This window comes from Eurosta solidaginis, chromosome 1 (assembly GCF_040869045.1).
Source record: "Eurosta solidaginis isolate ZX-2024a chromosome 1, ASM4086904v1, whole genome shotgun sequence".
Classification (NCBI taxonomy): Eukaryota; Metazoa; Arthropoda; class Insecta; order Diptera; family Tephritidae; genus Eurosta; species Eurosta solidaginis.
Genome location: NC_090319.1, coordinates 222,596,402 through 222,613,254, shown reverse-complemented (window position 1 = coordinate 222,613,254; position 16,853 = coordinate 222,596,402). Strand labels below are relative to the sequence as shown.

Sequence of the window (16,853 nt, the reverse complement as noted above, 5' to 3'; positions counted from 1 at the left end):
ATACATTGATGATTTTAGCGACCTGTTTTAATCGAATATTGATTTTTTGCCGGCTCAAGGTCCAAAAACCCAATTGAAAAAACAAAGTTTTTCGGTTTTTTTATGCCAATATATTTCGGCTACACTGCGGTAACCTTCCTCAGGGCCACTGCAGACACCATAAAAACATAGAAAACAAACAATTAATATCACATATTTCACTAATAAAAATTACAAATTAACAAAATGTTTACAAACAAAAGTTTTAACCAAAATTCACAACCACATCACCCGACATCAACATACATTGCTTGGTGTTTCCGTCTGCACCGTCTAATCAGGTGTTTGCTACTGTCCTATTGTTATTTAGTAAATGACGATACGCAGTCCGTTTTATAGTTCATTCGTATTTCTGTGGGCGTGTTAATTATGTGTAGCATTTCCAATGTGTATCGTTTGTTGTAGTTTTGTTCTTGTGCGAGAATCTCTGCTGCATCGAAGTTTGGTGAGTGCCCACTAGCCGCACAGTGTGTCATGAGTGCAGTTTTCTGAAAATTAGCGTGATGACATTGTTTATAATCTGATTTGTGCTGGGACAGTCTCGTTTTTAGTTTTGCTTTTGTTGTGCCTACGTATATACTTTCACAAGCTTCGTTCAAGTTTCCATTACAAGGTATTTTATATACTAAATTACTTTTTTCGGTTGTTGGTATTTTTGTTTTTGTTCTGTTGAATATTGTTTTTAATGTGTTAGTCGGTTTGTGTGCTATCTTTACTTTTTCTGTATTATAGCAATCCGACTTCGCTAAACGTTCCGATAGCTGAGGTACATATGATACCGTCTTAAATATTGTTTTTTGTGTGTTTTCTGAATTTTGTTTCTGGTGTTGAATTAAGGGCCGTTTTAGTAAATTTTTGATCGTAGAATCCGGAAAATCGTTGTTCTTTAATAATAACGTAATTTCATTTTTAATTTCTTGGTGGTACATTTCGTCAGAAATTTGCAGCATTCGTCGTATACAGCCCATTGCTGTATTAATTATCATCGTTTTTGGATGCTTTGAGTTAAAGTTGATGATTCGTCCAGATGCAGTAGGTTTTCTATACCACTTTACTTTTAATTCGTTTTCCCTTCTGATTATGATCGAGTCAAGGTATGCCAATTTTCCGTCCTCTTCGAGCTCCGTTGTAAATTTTATATGTCTATCAAACGAGTTAAGCGCGTCCAATGTATTTTGTACCTCGTTTTTGTTTACTATCGCAAATAAGTCGTCAACGTATTTGGTGAAAAGTCTGGGTTTTTGCCCAAGCTTTTTACTAGTAGTATCCAACAGCTGTTCCATTATAATATCGGCGATCACAGGCGAGGTTGGTGATCCCATTGGTAATCCTTTAAGTTGTGTATATATTTTGTCGTTGAATTTAAAATACCTGTTATCTTGGATACAAAACGTCACTATCTCCATAAATATTTGTTTCGGTATTTTCGTATGTTCCTTTATTATTGCCCATTTTTCTCGTATAACGTCCAGCGCCAGTTGTATTGGTACGCTTGGGAAGAGTGACACCACGTCAAAAGAAACGAGTGTTTCATCGAATATTAATAATACACCCATTTGCGACGATGAAACACTCGTTTCTTTTGACGTGGTGTCACTCTTCCCAAGCGTACCAATACAACTGGCGCTGGACGTTATACGAGAAAAATGGGCAATAATAAAGGAACATACGAAAATACCGAAACAAATATTTATGGAGATAGTGACGTTTTGTATCCAAGATAACAGGTATTTTAAATTCAACGACAAAATATATACACAACTTAAAGGATTACCAATGGGATCACCAACCTCGCCTGTGATCGCCGATATTATAATGGAACAGCTGTTGGATACTACTAGTAAAAAGCTTGGGCAAAAACCCAGACTTTTCACCAAATACGTTGACGACTTATTTGCGATAGTAAACAAAAACGAGGTACAAAATACATTGGACGCGCTTAACTCGTTTGATAGACATATAAAATTTACAACGGAGCTCGAAGAGGACGGAAAATTGGCATACCTTGACTCGATCATAATCAGAAGGGAAAACGAATTAAAAGTAAAGTGGTATAGAAAACCTACTGCATCTGGACGAATCATCAACTTTAACTCAAAGCATCCAAAAACGATGATAATTAATACAGCAATGGGCTGTATACGACGAATGCTGCAAATTTCTGACGAAATGTACCACCAAGAAATTAAAAATGAAATTACGTTATTATTAAAGAACGATTTTCCGGATTCTACGATCAAAAATTTACTAAAACGGCCCTTAATTCAACACCAGAAACAAAATTCAGAAAACACACAAAAAACAATATTTAAGACGGTATCATATGTACCTCAGCTATCGGAACGTTTAGCGAAGTCGGATTGCTATAATACAGAAAAAGTAAAGATAGCACACAAACCGACTAACACATTAAAAACAATATTCAACAGAACAAAAACAAAAATACCAACAACCGAAAAAAGTAATTTAGTATATAAAATACCTTGTAATGGAAACTTGAACGAAGCTTGTGGAAGTATATACGTAGGCACAACAAAAGCAAAACTAAAAACGAGACTGTCCCAGCACAAATCAGATTATAAACAATGTCATCACGCAAATTTTCAGAAAACTGCACTCATGACACACTGTGCGGCTAGTGGGCCCTCACCAAACTTCGATGCAGCAGAGATTCTCGCACAAGAACAAAACTACAACAAACGATACACATTGGAAATGCTACACATAATTAACACGCCCACAGAAATACGAATGAACTATAAAACGGACTGTGATGGATGTGCTCATGCGTATCGTCATTTACTAAATAACAATAGGACAGTAGCAAACACCTGATTAGACGGTGCAGACGGAAACACCAAGCAATGTATGTTGATGTCGGGTGATGTGGTTGTGAATTTTGGTTAAAACTTTTGTTTGTAAACATTTTGTTAATTTGTAATTTTTATTAGTGAAATATGTGATATTAATTGTTTGTTTTCTATGTTTTTATGGTATCTGCAATGGCCCTGAGGAAGGTTACCGCAGTGTAGCCGAAATATATTGGCATAAAAAAACCGAAAAACATTGTTTTTTCAATTGCGTTTTTTGACCTTGAGCCGGCAAAAAATCAATATTCGATTAAAACAGGTCGCTAAAATCATCAATGTATAATGAACGGAAGGCACGCCGTAAGCATGCAACAACAAAAGATGGGGTATGCAAAAATAAGGAAAAACTATGACAACTCTAAGGCAGTAATAAATAAATTTCAAAATATATCTAAGAAATTGGTAAAAGCAAAGTCAAATTTAAAATATCTTTTAAAATGCAGAAAATCAAAATTAATCCCTAGCTTTATAAAAAATTCCACTAGATGTAAGCAATTATTTTTGTTTGGCTCTGACACACATCCAGATATATACAAAGTTTTAGACAGGCACACACACTACCACCACTCTAAAATATTAAACTTAATTATCAAACATAAGCATAACATATTAAAAAGACAACAACAACAAATAGAAGAAAAAACAATACAACTTAAGAATCAGCTGAACAAGGAGGACTTGTTGGAATTTACTAAGAGGGAGGAAAATATTTCAAATAATCTAAAGACAATACTAAAAAGGCGGCAAGAAGAAAAATATGAAAAACTGAGGAACGCACGAAACAATAATTTTGTGAACAATAACAAACGCGAAGATTGGTTTGTAAACAAAACCAATGTTGAATTCCCGCCAGATGTTAAAGCTCTGCTGGCTAAGGGTCCAAAGTTCGCTTTGCCAGTAGAAAATTCCAAATTTCCGCTGTTTCAATACATTGCCGATGGTGAGGACTTAATACAGACACTGGAAAATAAAGAAAAGCAGGAAGAAGCACGTACCAAATTCTCTCTCTTAATAAAAGATCACACAGCAACAAACCGAAAAACGACATTAGACTGTGCCATAATTGATACAGTGAAGCAAACTCGAAAGTTCCTTAAAGAAAATGACCACATTAAAATTCTAACGTCGGATAAAGGAAGTAAAACTGTGGCAATGGAGACCAAGGAATATAACGAAAGAATGGAAGATATTTTAAAGGACTTATGCACGTACAGAATCCAAAGGCAAGATCCTACTTCTAGACTACAAACCAAAAACAATAATTTAGTAGACAAACTTTTTAAATTGGATATTATTACGAAAGCTGAAAGAAATAAACTCGTGACAACCACTGCGCTAGCCCCAAGGATCTATGGGCTCCCAAAAATACACAAACCTGGAATGCCACTCAGACCCATATGTTCCGCCGTTGGGTCCCCGTCGCACGGTCTATGCAAGTATATTGTAAATATCCTTAAGAACGTAACAGCCAACTCAGTATATAATGTGAAAAACACTATCGATTTCAAGGAAAAAATTAATAATACACCCATTTGCGACGATGAAACACTCGTTTCTTTTGACGTGGTGTCACTCTTCCCAAGCGTACCAGTACAACTGGCGCTGGACGTTATACGAGAAAAATGGGCAATAATAAAGGAACATACGAAAATACCGAAACAAATATTTATGGAGATAGTGACGTTTTGTATCCAAGATAACAGGTATTTTAAATTCAACGACAAAATATATACACAACTTAAAGGATTACCAATGGGATCACCAACCTCGCCTGTGATCGCCGATATTATAATGGAACAGCTGTTGGATACTACTAGTAAAAAGCTTGGGCAAAAACCCAGACTTTTCACCAAATACGTTGACGACTTATTTGCGATAGTAAACAAAAACGAGGTACAAAATACATTGGACGCGCTTAACTCGTTTGATAGACATATAAAATTTACAACGGAGCTCGAAGAGGACGGAAAATTGGCATACCTTGACTCGATCATAATCAGAAGGGAAAACGAATTAAAAGTAAAGTGGTATAGAAAACCTACTGCATCTGGACGAATCATCAACTTTAACTCAAAGCATCCAAAAACGATGATAATTAATACAGCAATGGGCTGTATACGACGAATGCTGCAAATTTCTGACGAAATGTACCACCAAGAAATTAAAAATGAAATTACGTTATTATTAAAGAACAACGATTTTCCGGATTCTACGATCAAAAATTTACTAAAACGGCCCTTAATTCAACACCAGAAACAAAATTCAGAAAACACACAAAAAACAATATTTAAGACGGTATCATATGTACCTCAGCTATCGGAACGTTTAGCGAAGTCGGATTGCTATAATACAGAAAAAGTAAAGATAGCACACAAACCGACTAACACATTAAAAACAATATTCAACAGAACAAAAACAAAAATACCAACAACCGAAAAAAGTAATTTAGTATATAAAATACCTTGTAATGGAAACTTGAACGAAGCTTGTGAAAGTATATACGTAGGCACAACAAAAGCAAAACTAAAAACGAGACTGTCCCAGCACAAATCAGATTATAAACAATGTCATCACGCAAATTTTCAGAAAACTGCACTCATGACACACTGTGCGGCTAGTGGGCCCTCACCAAACTTCGATGCAGCAGAGATTCTCGCACAAGAACAAAACTACAACAAACGATACACATTGGAAATGCTACACATAATTAACACGCCCACAGAAATACGAATGAACTATAAAACGGACTGTGATGGATGTGCTCATGCGTATCGTCATTTACTAAATAACAATAGGACAGTAGCAAACACCTGATTAGACGGTGCAGACGGAAACACCAAGCAATGTATGTTGATGTCGGGTGATGTGGTTGTGAATTTTGGTTAAAACTTTTGTTTGTAAACATTTTGTTAATTTGTAATTTTTATTAGTGAAATATGTGATATTAATTGTTTGTTTTCTATGTTTTTATGGTATCTGCAATGGCCCTGAGGAAGGTTACCGCAGTGTAGCCGAAATATATTGGCATAAAAAAACCGAAAAACATTGTTTTTTCAATTGCGTTTTTTGACCTTGAGCCGGCAAAAAATCAATATTCGATTAAAACAGGTCGCTAAAATCATCAATGTATAATGAACGGAAGGCACGCCGTAAGCATGCAACAACAAAAGATGGGGTATGCAAAAATAAGGAAAAACTATGACAACTCTAAGGCAGTAATAAATAAATTTCAAAATATATCTAAGAAATTGGTAAAAGCAAAGTCAAATTTAAAATATCTTTTAAAATGCAGAAAATCAAAATTAATCCCTAGCTTTATAAAAAATTCCACTAGATGTAAGCAATTATTTTTGTTTGACTCTGACACACATCCAGATATATACAAAGTTTTAGACAGGCACACACACTACCACCACTCTAAAATATTAAACTTAATTATCAAACATAAGCATAACATATTAAAAAGACAACAACAACAAATAGAAGAAAAAACAATACAACTTAAGAATCAGCTGAACAAGGAGGACTTGTTGGAATTTACTAAGAGGGAGGAAAATATTTCAAATAATCTAAAGACAATACTAAAAAGGCGGCAAGAAGAAAAATATGAAAAACTGAGGAACGCACGAAACAATAATTTTGTGAACAATAACAAACGCGAAGATTGGTTTGTAAACAAAACCAATGTTGAATTCCCGCCAGATGTTAAAGCTCTGCTGGCTAAGGGTCCAAAGTTCGCTTTGCCAGTAGAAAATTCCAAATTTCCGCTGTTTCAATACATTGCCGATGGTGAGGACTTAATACAGACACTGGAAAATAAAGAAAAGCAGGAAGAAGCACGTACCAAATTCTCTCTCTTAATAAAAGATCACACAGCAACAAACCGAAAAACGACATTAGACTGTGCCATAATTGATACAGTGAAGCAAACTCGAAAGTTCCTTAAAGAAAATGACCACATTAAAATTCTAACGTCGGATAAAGGAAGTAAAACTGTGGCAATGGAGACCAAGGAATATAACGAAAGAATGGAAGATATTTTAAAGGACTTATGCACGTACAGAATCCAAAGGCAAGATCCTACTTCTAGACTACAAACCAAAAACAATAATTTAGTAGACAAACTTTTTAAATTGGATATTATTACGAAAGCTGAAAGAAATAAACTCGTGACAACCACTGCGCTAGCCCCAAGGATCTATGGGCTCCCAAAAATACACAAACCTGGAATGCCACTCAGACCCATATGTTCCGCCGTTGGGTCCCCGTCGCACGGTCTATGCAAGTATATTGTAAATATCCTTAAGAACGTAACAGCCAACTCAGTATATAATGTGAAAAACACTATCGATTTCAAGGAAAAAATTAATAATACACCCATTTGCGACGATGAAACACTCGTTTCTTTTGACGTGGTGTCACTCTTCCCAAGCGTACCAGTACAACTGGCGCTGGACGTTATACGAGAAAAATGGGCAATAATAAAGGAACATACGAAAATACCGAAACAAATATTTATGGAGATAGTGACGTTTTGTATCCAAGATAACAGGTATTTTAAATTCAACGACAAAATATATACACAACTTAAAGGATTACCAATGGGATCACCAACCTCGCCTGTGATCGCCGATATTATAATGGAACAGCTGTTGGATACTACTAGTAAAAAGCTTGGGCAAAAACCCAGACTTTTCACCAAATACGTTGACGACTTATTTGCGATAGTAAACAAAAACGAGGTACAAAATACATTGGACGCGCTTAACTCGTTTGATAGACATATAAAATTTACAACGGAGCTCGAAGAGGACGGAAAATTGGCATACCTTGACTCGATCATAATCAGAAGGGAAAACGAATTAAAAGTAAAGTGGTATAGAAAACCTACTGCATCTGGACGAATCATCAACTTTAACTCAAAGCATCCAAAAACGATGATAATTAATACAGCAATGGGCTGTATACGACGAATGCTGCAAATTTCTGACGAAATGTACCACCAAGAAATTAAAAATGAAATTACGTTATTATTAAAGAACAACGATTTTCCGGATTCTACGATCAAAAATTTACTAAAACGGCCCTTAATTCAACACCAGAAACAAAATTCAGAAAACACACAAAAAACAATATTTAAGACGGTATCATATGTACCTCAGCTATCGGAACGTTTAGCGAAGTCGGATTGCTATAATACAGAAAAAGTAAAGATAGCACACAAACCGACTAACACATTAAAAACAATATTCAACAGAACAAAAACAAAAATACCAACAACCGAAAAAAGTAATTTAGTATATAAAATACCTTGTAATGGAAACTTGAACGAAGCTTGTGAAAGTATATACGTAGGCACAACAAAAGCAAAACTAAAAACGAGACTGTCCCAGCACAAATCAGATTATAAACAATGTCATCACACTAATTTTCAGAAAACTGCACTCATGACACACTGTGCGGCTAGTGGGCACTCACCAAACTTCGATGCAGCAGAGATTCTCGCACAAGAACAAAACTACAACAAACGATACACATTGGAAATGCTACACATAATTAACACGCCCACAGAAATACGAATGAACTATAAAACGGACTGCGTATTGTCATTTACTAAATAACAATAGGACAGTAGCAAACACCTGATTAGACGGTGCAGACGGAAACACCAAGCAATGTATGTTGATGTCGGGTGATGTGGTTGTGAATTTTGGTTAAAACTTTTGTTTGTAAACATTTTGTTAATTTGTAATTTTTATTAGTGAAATATGTGATATTAATTGTTTGTTTTCTATGTTTTTATGGTGTCTGCAGTGGCCCTGAGGAAGGTTACCGCAGTGTAGCCGAAATATATTGGCATAAAAAAACCGAAAAACATTGTTTTTTCAATTGGGTTTTTGGACCTTGAGCCGGCAAAAAATCAATATACTATAAAAAATATTTAAAGAAACAAGCTTACCGCAATATAAACATAGCCAAAAAAACAACAAATTAAAATAAATGGAATTTACGGTATTGGAAGACTTACTCAAAACCTTTAAGAAAAGTCCCAATAGAACGTATACCCAAAAATAGGTGGATAGAACCAAAGCGTTAATAGCAGATAGTTGGGAGACTATCAAACAAAACGCACGAGCTGAAGACCTACCGAGTCTAAGCAAAAAATTTATCGACATAAAAACGAAAATAGAGGCATATCTAGTTGTGAAAGAAGAGCCTGTTGTAGCAGAATCAATACGTAAAACACCAGTGAATACAGAAACAATGGCAAATTTTGATCTGGTAACAGCCACAGCCCAGCATTCAATGGGGACTTTAAAGAACTCAAAAATTTCTTAGGGCTGATTGAATTCTACCATGATACCCTTGCGGATCAAGCTCAAAAAACGATCCTTATCAAATTTGTACTAGCCAAAAAATTGGCGAAACAGGTGAAAAATAAAATCTTGACGGAAGTAACACCTCACAACTTGCAAACGTTGAAAGCAACTCTTAAAGATGCATTCCGATCAAACAAGACCGCCTCTGGGTTGCATGCAGAAATCAATAGAACTCTACCGGGTTCTCGGACAATCCTCACTTTTGCTTCTCGTATACAGAATCTGATAGCTTCCTTGAATGAAATTCAAATATCTGAGCAGGGAAGCGAACACAGAGAAATAATCGTTAAATTAAACGACCAAATTGGTCTAACGGCCTTCAACAACGGGCTGGCAGAACCGCAAAAGACAATAGTGGCAGCGGCGAGACCAAAAAAGCCGATAGGAGCAATCCATATTGCAAGTGAAATAACCCCTAGCTCGACTAATAAGAACATGTTCAAACCTAAGAACAAAAGCTTGAATAATAGAAACTACAATGGCAAAAATCAAAACAGACGGTTTGGGCAAGGAAAATTCACATATTCCGAGTCTTCAGGACTCGAAGCCACAAAACCAAAGACCATAGGATGCCTAGGGGAAGGCAGCACCACAAACTTCATAAAAACCAGGATAAATGCGAAGATAGTAGCACTGCTGATTGATTCAGGAGCTGTTATCTCGGTGATAAAAGAGAAATTTGTTCGAAAGAATGTCGCCAAATTAACTCACTTTGCAAAATAAAAGGCATCGCAAATTGCACAATGACTGCAGTAAAGCAGTTGAAATTAATATCAATTGTCAAGATCATAAAATAAAAAACAAATTCTACATTCTGCATCACATAGACAAATTAGAGACGGATGGAATTCTAGGTAGAGACTACTAATGAATTACAAATGTAAAATTAACTACGAAACGAATGGTCTAACACTTCAACTGAAGGAAAGCCAAATCACATTACCAATCTACATGCGGTTAGAAGATTCTAAAACAGAGTGGAACCAACATAGAAGAATAAATTATTACACTTATGGAAAACGAAACTGCCATACGGAAAATGACAAGAGGTTCATGACAGTGAGGGATGAACTAGCATTAGACAACGAGTCGAATAGTGACAAGAATGCAATATTGCAAATATGCAAAAAATATCAACATGTGTTGCACTTAGAGTAAGAAAACTTAACTACCAATAACTTCTACAAGAAACACATTGAGCTCGCAGATAGAACACCTGTATATATTAAAAACTACAGAATGCCTCACGTTCAGCAACAGGTGATCCAACAAGAAGTTAACAAACTATTAAAGGATGATGTTATCGAGCATTCTACTAGCCCCTATAACTCACCTCTGCTATTCGTTCCAAAAAAGGGTAGCTCTGAAGATAAAAAATGGCGATTAGTGGTGGATTTTAGATCATTGAACAAAAAGATCGTGGATGATAAATTTCCAATAACCCGCTTGGATGACGTTCTGGACAAGCTCAAAGGAGCACAATACTTCAGCACATTAAACATGACAAGTTCATTTCACCAAATTCCATTGGACAATGTTTCAAAAAAGCTAACAGCATTTTCGACAAGCAAAGGACACTACCAATGCAAAAGGTTGCCATTTGGATTGAAAATCTCGACAAATAGTTTCCAGAAAATGTTTTCGATTGCGCTCAGCCGACTTACTGACGCGGCATTTCTCTATTTAGATGACGTAATAATATTTGGGAAGAACCTGCATGAGCACAACAAAAGTTTGGAAAAAGTGTTAGCCAGTAAATATAACCTGAAACTCAATCCTGCAAAATGCAAATTTTTGAAACCAAAATTCACATACTTGGGCCATCTAATCACAAATAAAGGCGTAACAACTGAAAGTGTAGTTGAAAACTATCCTAAACCAAGAAACGCCGATGAAGTAAGAAGTTTTGTAGCATTCTGTAATTACTACAGACGATTTATAAAGAATTTTGCAGAAATAGAACGACCACTGAAACAACTGCTAAAGAAGAACTTCTCAAAACGATTTATACTAACTACTGATGCTTCTAACTTTGCCTTAGGAGCGGTACTATCACAAGGTGAAGTTGGGAAAGATAGACCTATTGCATATGCAAGTAGATCCCTAAACAAACACGAATTAAAAAATAGTATAGTAATAGAAAAGGAATTATTGGCAATTCATTGGGGTATAAATCATTTTAGGCCTTATCTGTACGTCACAAAGTTCACCGTATGTACAGACCACAGGCCATTGGTAAGCTTGTTCACACACAATAAGCCTTCATCCAAAATGACGAGAATACGAGTCGATTTGGTGGACTACGACTTTGACATTGTATATAAGCAAGGTAAAATGAACACTAATGCTGATGCACTCGCACGAATTCAGCTTAACACGGAAAAGCTGAAAGAGATGATTCCCAAGCACAGAATAAACATTGTAACCAGGGCAATGAAGAATAATCTGCAAACTTCAAAGAAAAAAGAAGAAGATTCAAAAAGGTCACAGAATATGGGAGCTTCGAACACAAATTTGCAGACTGATCACCTACATATTTGGGAATGCCCACCAAATTCTGATATAAGGGGCATAAAACGTCTTGAGTTTAGACATAGAAATGATGAAAGCACGAAGCTTAACGATATCACAATTACAGTAAATGGTGACCTAATTATAGAATATAGTGCCAACTCAGTATCGAATATTGAAGCAATTCTGATGAAGCTATTAAACAAAGCCAGCTTAAAAATGTTATCGCTTACAAGGAATAGTAAAATATTTTACAAAATAAGCATATCTGAATTCAAAACCATGTTCAATGAGCTACAGAACATGGAGATAGAAATCAATGGCTGGATATAATCCTATACGAACTGCCAAAAAGAACAGTCACAAAAACTAATGCACAAAATAAAAAGGACTACCACAACGCAATTCATGGTGGCCACAGCGGCATAAGAAGAATGCTAGCAAAAATTAAGCAAAAATACGTGTGGAAAAACATGAGGCAAATGATAATAAAACACGTAAATAAATGCAAAAAATGCGCAAAGGCAAAAGTAACACGATACACAAAAGATGAATACAATGTCACTGACACACCAACAACGTCTTTTGAGGAAATCGTTATTGACACGGTCGGGCCGCTTCGACCATCCAAAAATTTCCATTATATGCTGATAGCTAAGCGTGGGGCAGTTGAGGGCGAGCAGTTTAATTCGAGCTATAAGGGAGTAATTTAATGTGCTTATAGGCGTATGAGTCGTGGCACAGTGGATGACGTACCCGACTCAAACGTTTGGGGTTGCGGGCTCAAAGCCCACTGCAACCAAGCATTTCATCAAATGTATTTATTTTATAAATTAATTTTTTAATGGACTGCATTTTATTTTCATTTAGTTTATGGTGTATTTAAAACACGAGACGATGCAAAGCATCGGTACACCTTTATTTATTTATAATATCTTTATTTTAATATATTCAATTTATTAAGTTTGTTATTTTTAATTTTATTTATGGTGTATTTAAAACACAGGACGATGCAAAGCATCGCTACACTTTTATTTATTTAATTTGGGGCGAGCATAGGGAACTCTGAGGTTTCGCTCTAATGAGCCACCTCATCTTCTATTTATTTATTTAATATTTAAAGTCGACGACAAACTATGGTCGACTGCATAATATAAAATATATATAAATATACAACTCAAAAGATAAACTTTAAGAAGACCCCTTAAAAAAATGTGATATGGAGGCGAGCACGGGGCTCTGAGGTATTGGCACTCCATTTTCTACTAGAAAAACCTCTTTATTTATTTAATTAATGCGCCATCTCATCTTCTATTTGAAGACTCCTTAAAAAATGTAATGTGGAGGCGAGCACTGGGCTCTGTGGTATTGGCACCCCATCTTCTACTCAAAGAACCTCAATTTTAAATTAAAAACTAAAACTATGTCTTTAGAATATTTCATAAGCCGGATGAGAATTTCAGCGCTTATGAAACAAACCAAATAAAAAAACTCCTAGTTTAAGTCGCTTAAACACTGACATTACAGTGTGAGCTTACGAAGTTTGTCGTCATAATACCCCTTGAAACAAAAGACGCTATAACGGTTGCAAAGGCAATTGTCGAACAGTTTATTTTGAAGTATGGGTGTATGCGAAAAATAAAAACTGACAAAGGCACAGAATTCACAAATGAGTTGCTAAAGAATATATGCAAACAATTAAAAATAAATAAAGTGCGTTCAACCCCATTTCATGATGAGGCGTTAGGTTCAATTGAACGAAACCATAGAGTATTGAATGAGTATTTAATGACACTGAAAAGCATGGATAATTGGGACGAGCTCATCCCATACTATATGTACTTTTACAATTCGACACCACACAGGTCAACGAAGTATTCCCCCTTTGAGCTTGTATTTGTTAAACTATGTGCATTACCGAATGTAATAGTAAGCACCAAAGGAAAAGTGTACCACACTGACAATTACTTGAATGAATTAAAGCTAAAGCTTAGATATGCACATGACAATGCTGCTAAAAATTTGCAAGAAAGCAAAGTAAGAGCTAAAGAAATACAAACTAAAGTAAAAAAAGCAAACTTTGCAGTGAATGATTATGTTTACTTGAAACTAGGCAACAAAAGAAAATTAGAAGTACCATTTGAAGGACCATATAAAAAAATTTGACAAAATGGGTCAAATAGCACAATTGTAAAGAATAAAAAGGAAATAACTGTAAATAATAATAAACTAGTTAAAGATAGGAGTAAGTAAAAAACAAAAAAAAAAATTTCTATTATTTACATAAATAATTTTTCTCTATATATTTACATAAATAATTCAACATATGTATATTTACATAAATTATTTTTCTCTATATATTTACATAAATAATTCAGCATATCTTTACATAAATAATTCACCATATATTTACATAAATAATTTACACTAAGATATAACCGAATATAAATTAATTTATATTTTAAGAAACTATAATTAATTTACATTTTTCTTAACCCTTAAGCACCTAACACCGTCTACAGACGGTCATTGCTTAAATGTCAAAATAAAATCGAAAACAACGTACGTAGTATAATATGCGCTCAAACCGTTGATTGTGCATGGAATGTGCTTTAAAATAAAGCTTTGCCATAAGCTCTCAGATCGTTAGTGTGCCGGATACAGCTGTTTTTTTCAAAATAGTTCGTGAAAGTGACGGGGAAATTATGTGTGAATTTAGTGCGCATTAGAATTATAATAAAAATCATTTTCTACAACGCAGTTGTTCTGGAATTTTTATGTAAGTTATTTTAACTTCTGCTTTGACGGCTGTGTGCTATTTTTTCAATATGCGCTATTAAAACTTTGTAGTATTGAATTTTTTGTGAAGGCCGTCTATAGACGGTCTTAGTAGCTTGAGTGATAAAAAGTTCTTCAAAGTTATGTCACGTTTTTTGCGCGGCTTTGTAAATTTTTCTATAATTAACGTTAATTTTTTAATAGAGAATGTGTTTATTTGCTGTTGATTGCTGTTACCACAAAATGTCTCGTCAGAAAAAAAATTATTTCTCAGTAATGAGTGATTCGAATATTGAAGCTTTAATGGATTCAGTTGAAATCGAAGATGATTTTGAAGATTCTGATAACAATATCTCAGATCCCAATTATATTTGTGACGAAATTAATCCCGATGAAGATGGTATGATAAATGATTGCTTGCAAAAGTTGGATGACTCATCATTTATGGATGCAATAAATTTGACAATGAACACAAGCAACATTAGTGTAAATTCAACTCAAACCCCAAAAACCTCTAAGGAAGTCCTGGCACAAACGCGACTGTGTGAAAACGGAGCTGAATCGCATTCAACCCAAAAAAAACCGATTCAGAAGTGGAAATATCATACAAGTCAAAGAAAAAAGCTCGTTCCCCATTACCAGCTATAGAGGCCTCAGGACCAAAAGCAGCACTGTCAGCAATATTTGCCAGATAAACCCCATCCATGGCGCGTAAAGTTCTTCGTTTTGTGTAACACTAACGGATACGCGTACAGGTTCGCAATATACTCTGGATCTAGCAACCATGATATAATTTTGCCTGGTACACCTGATATTGGAGCAACAGGGAATGTTGTGATAAGGTAGGATATCATTTTTATAATAAATTCTTCTTTCAGGGTTTCTCTTTTTTCTGTAAGGTTATCACAAACAGTGCCGAATTTCGTCAATCATATATTGTATTTTGACAACTTTAAAACCTCTGTACCTCTGTTGGTGTACCTGAGAGCACGCGGTATATATAGTCTGGGAACTGTAAGAGCGAATCGGATCCCAAAATGCAAGCTACCGAAGGACAAAAGTGAAGAATTGAAAACAGCACCACGGGGATATTCAACAGAGTTTGTTGCAACCGCGTACGGCGTCGACATCAGCACCGTTTTGTGGAAGGATACAAAAAATGTCAAACTTTGTTCGACCAGCGATCTAAAATTCCAAGGTATATAAGAAAGGAAAAGTCTTATATAGACATCGACTGCCCACAAATTATACGCGAATATAATGCGCACATGGGACATGGGTGGACCTAATGGACTCGTATATGGGTCGCAACGGACTCCGAATTAAAACTCAAGATATGGCTAAAAGACATGGCTGTAACCAATGTATTCGTTTATACAAAAGAAGACTCAATGCTGAAAAAAATCGGATTGCTGATGAAGAAGTAAATGATATGACCATGTACGTATTTCGCTGTAGCATTGCCAAAGAGCTTTGTGCTTCAGTTGAAAATGGGTCGGTTGGTCGCCCACTGGCTAATGAACAGCCAACTTCCAGTACCAGTAGTGTTGGTAAAAAGGCCATTCATACAGGAGACAATATCAGATTTGATCGAATTGACCATTTTCCTAAATGGGGATCAAAAAAATCCTGCAAGTTGTGTAAAAAATCTGAAACGCACAATTTTTGCACGAAATGCAATAAAAATTTGTGTTATTCCAATGCAAAAAACTTTTCTTTCAGAGTATCATATAGAAAAATAGTTATTTTAAAACATATTCAATATTTTTGTTATTGAATGGAATATTTACTCTGAATAAAAGCAACTTTTGGTAAATGAATTGATATAAACATGTATTATTTTTTTCTCCACCTAACCCACTAAGACCGTCTGCAGGCGGTGTTCCTTTTTATACACCTGTAGCTTCCAAGGAAGATTTATTTGTCAGGAAAACATCAGATTCGAGTTTTTCACCTTCAAATCAATTAAGGGCTTTAATTTTCATAACAAAATATTAAGTATTTCCATTTCAGTTGCGTAACGGTTAAGGCGTATGGTGTAGTGTGCCTGACCACACTAATGCACGCGATACATATTGCTGAGTCAACAGGTTTGATGTCTCGATTGCATAACTTTACTTATGAGCCACCTGTGACACATAGCTTAACAATGTGTGATCCCATTGCATAGCTTAGCAATGTATGATCGCATTACAAGTGGCGCACTTATTTCAGAAACAATTAAGCATTTGTATGTATTTCAAGCGGAAATCGAATATGAAAAACACTCCAAAGT

General features: G+C 35.4%; 3 protein-coding genes across 14 annotated transcripts in view; 2 read left to right on the top strand and 1 right to left on the bottom strand.

Annotated features, from left to right (window-relative positions):
• LOC137237037 (striatin-3-like) overlaps positions 1 to 16,853 on the bottom strand; it is a 636,631-nt gene that overhangs the window by 485,658 nt on the left and 134,120 nt on the right. The window lies entirely within an intron of this gene.
• On the top strand, positions 3,203 to 5,723 carry LOC137239971 (uncharacterized). The gene has a single exon (XM_067765804.1). The coding sequence runs from the start codon at positions 3,216 to 3,218 to the stop codon at positions 5,721 to 5,723; it is 2,508 nt and encodes an 835-aa protein (XP_067621905.1). The 5' UTR covers positions 3,203 to 3,215.
• Positions 6,052 to 8,530, top strand: LOC137239970 (uncharacterized). The gene has a single exon (XM_067765788.1). The coding sequence runs from the start codon at positions 6,065 to 6,067 to the stop codon at positions 8,528 to 8,530; it is 2,466 nt and encodes an 821-aa protein (XP_067621889.1). The 5' UTR covers positions 6,052 to 6,064.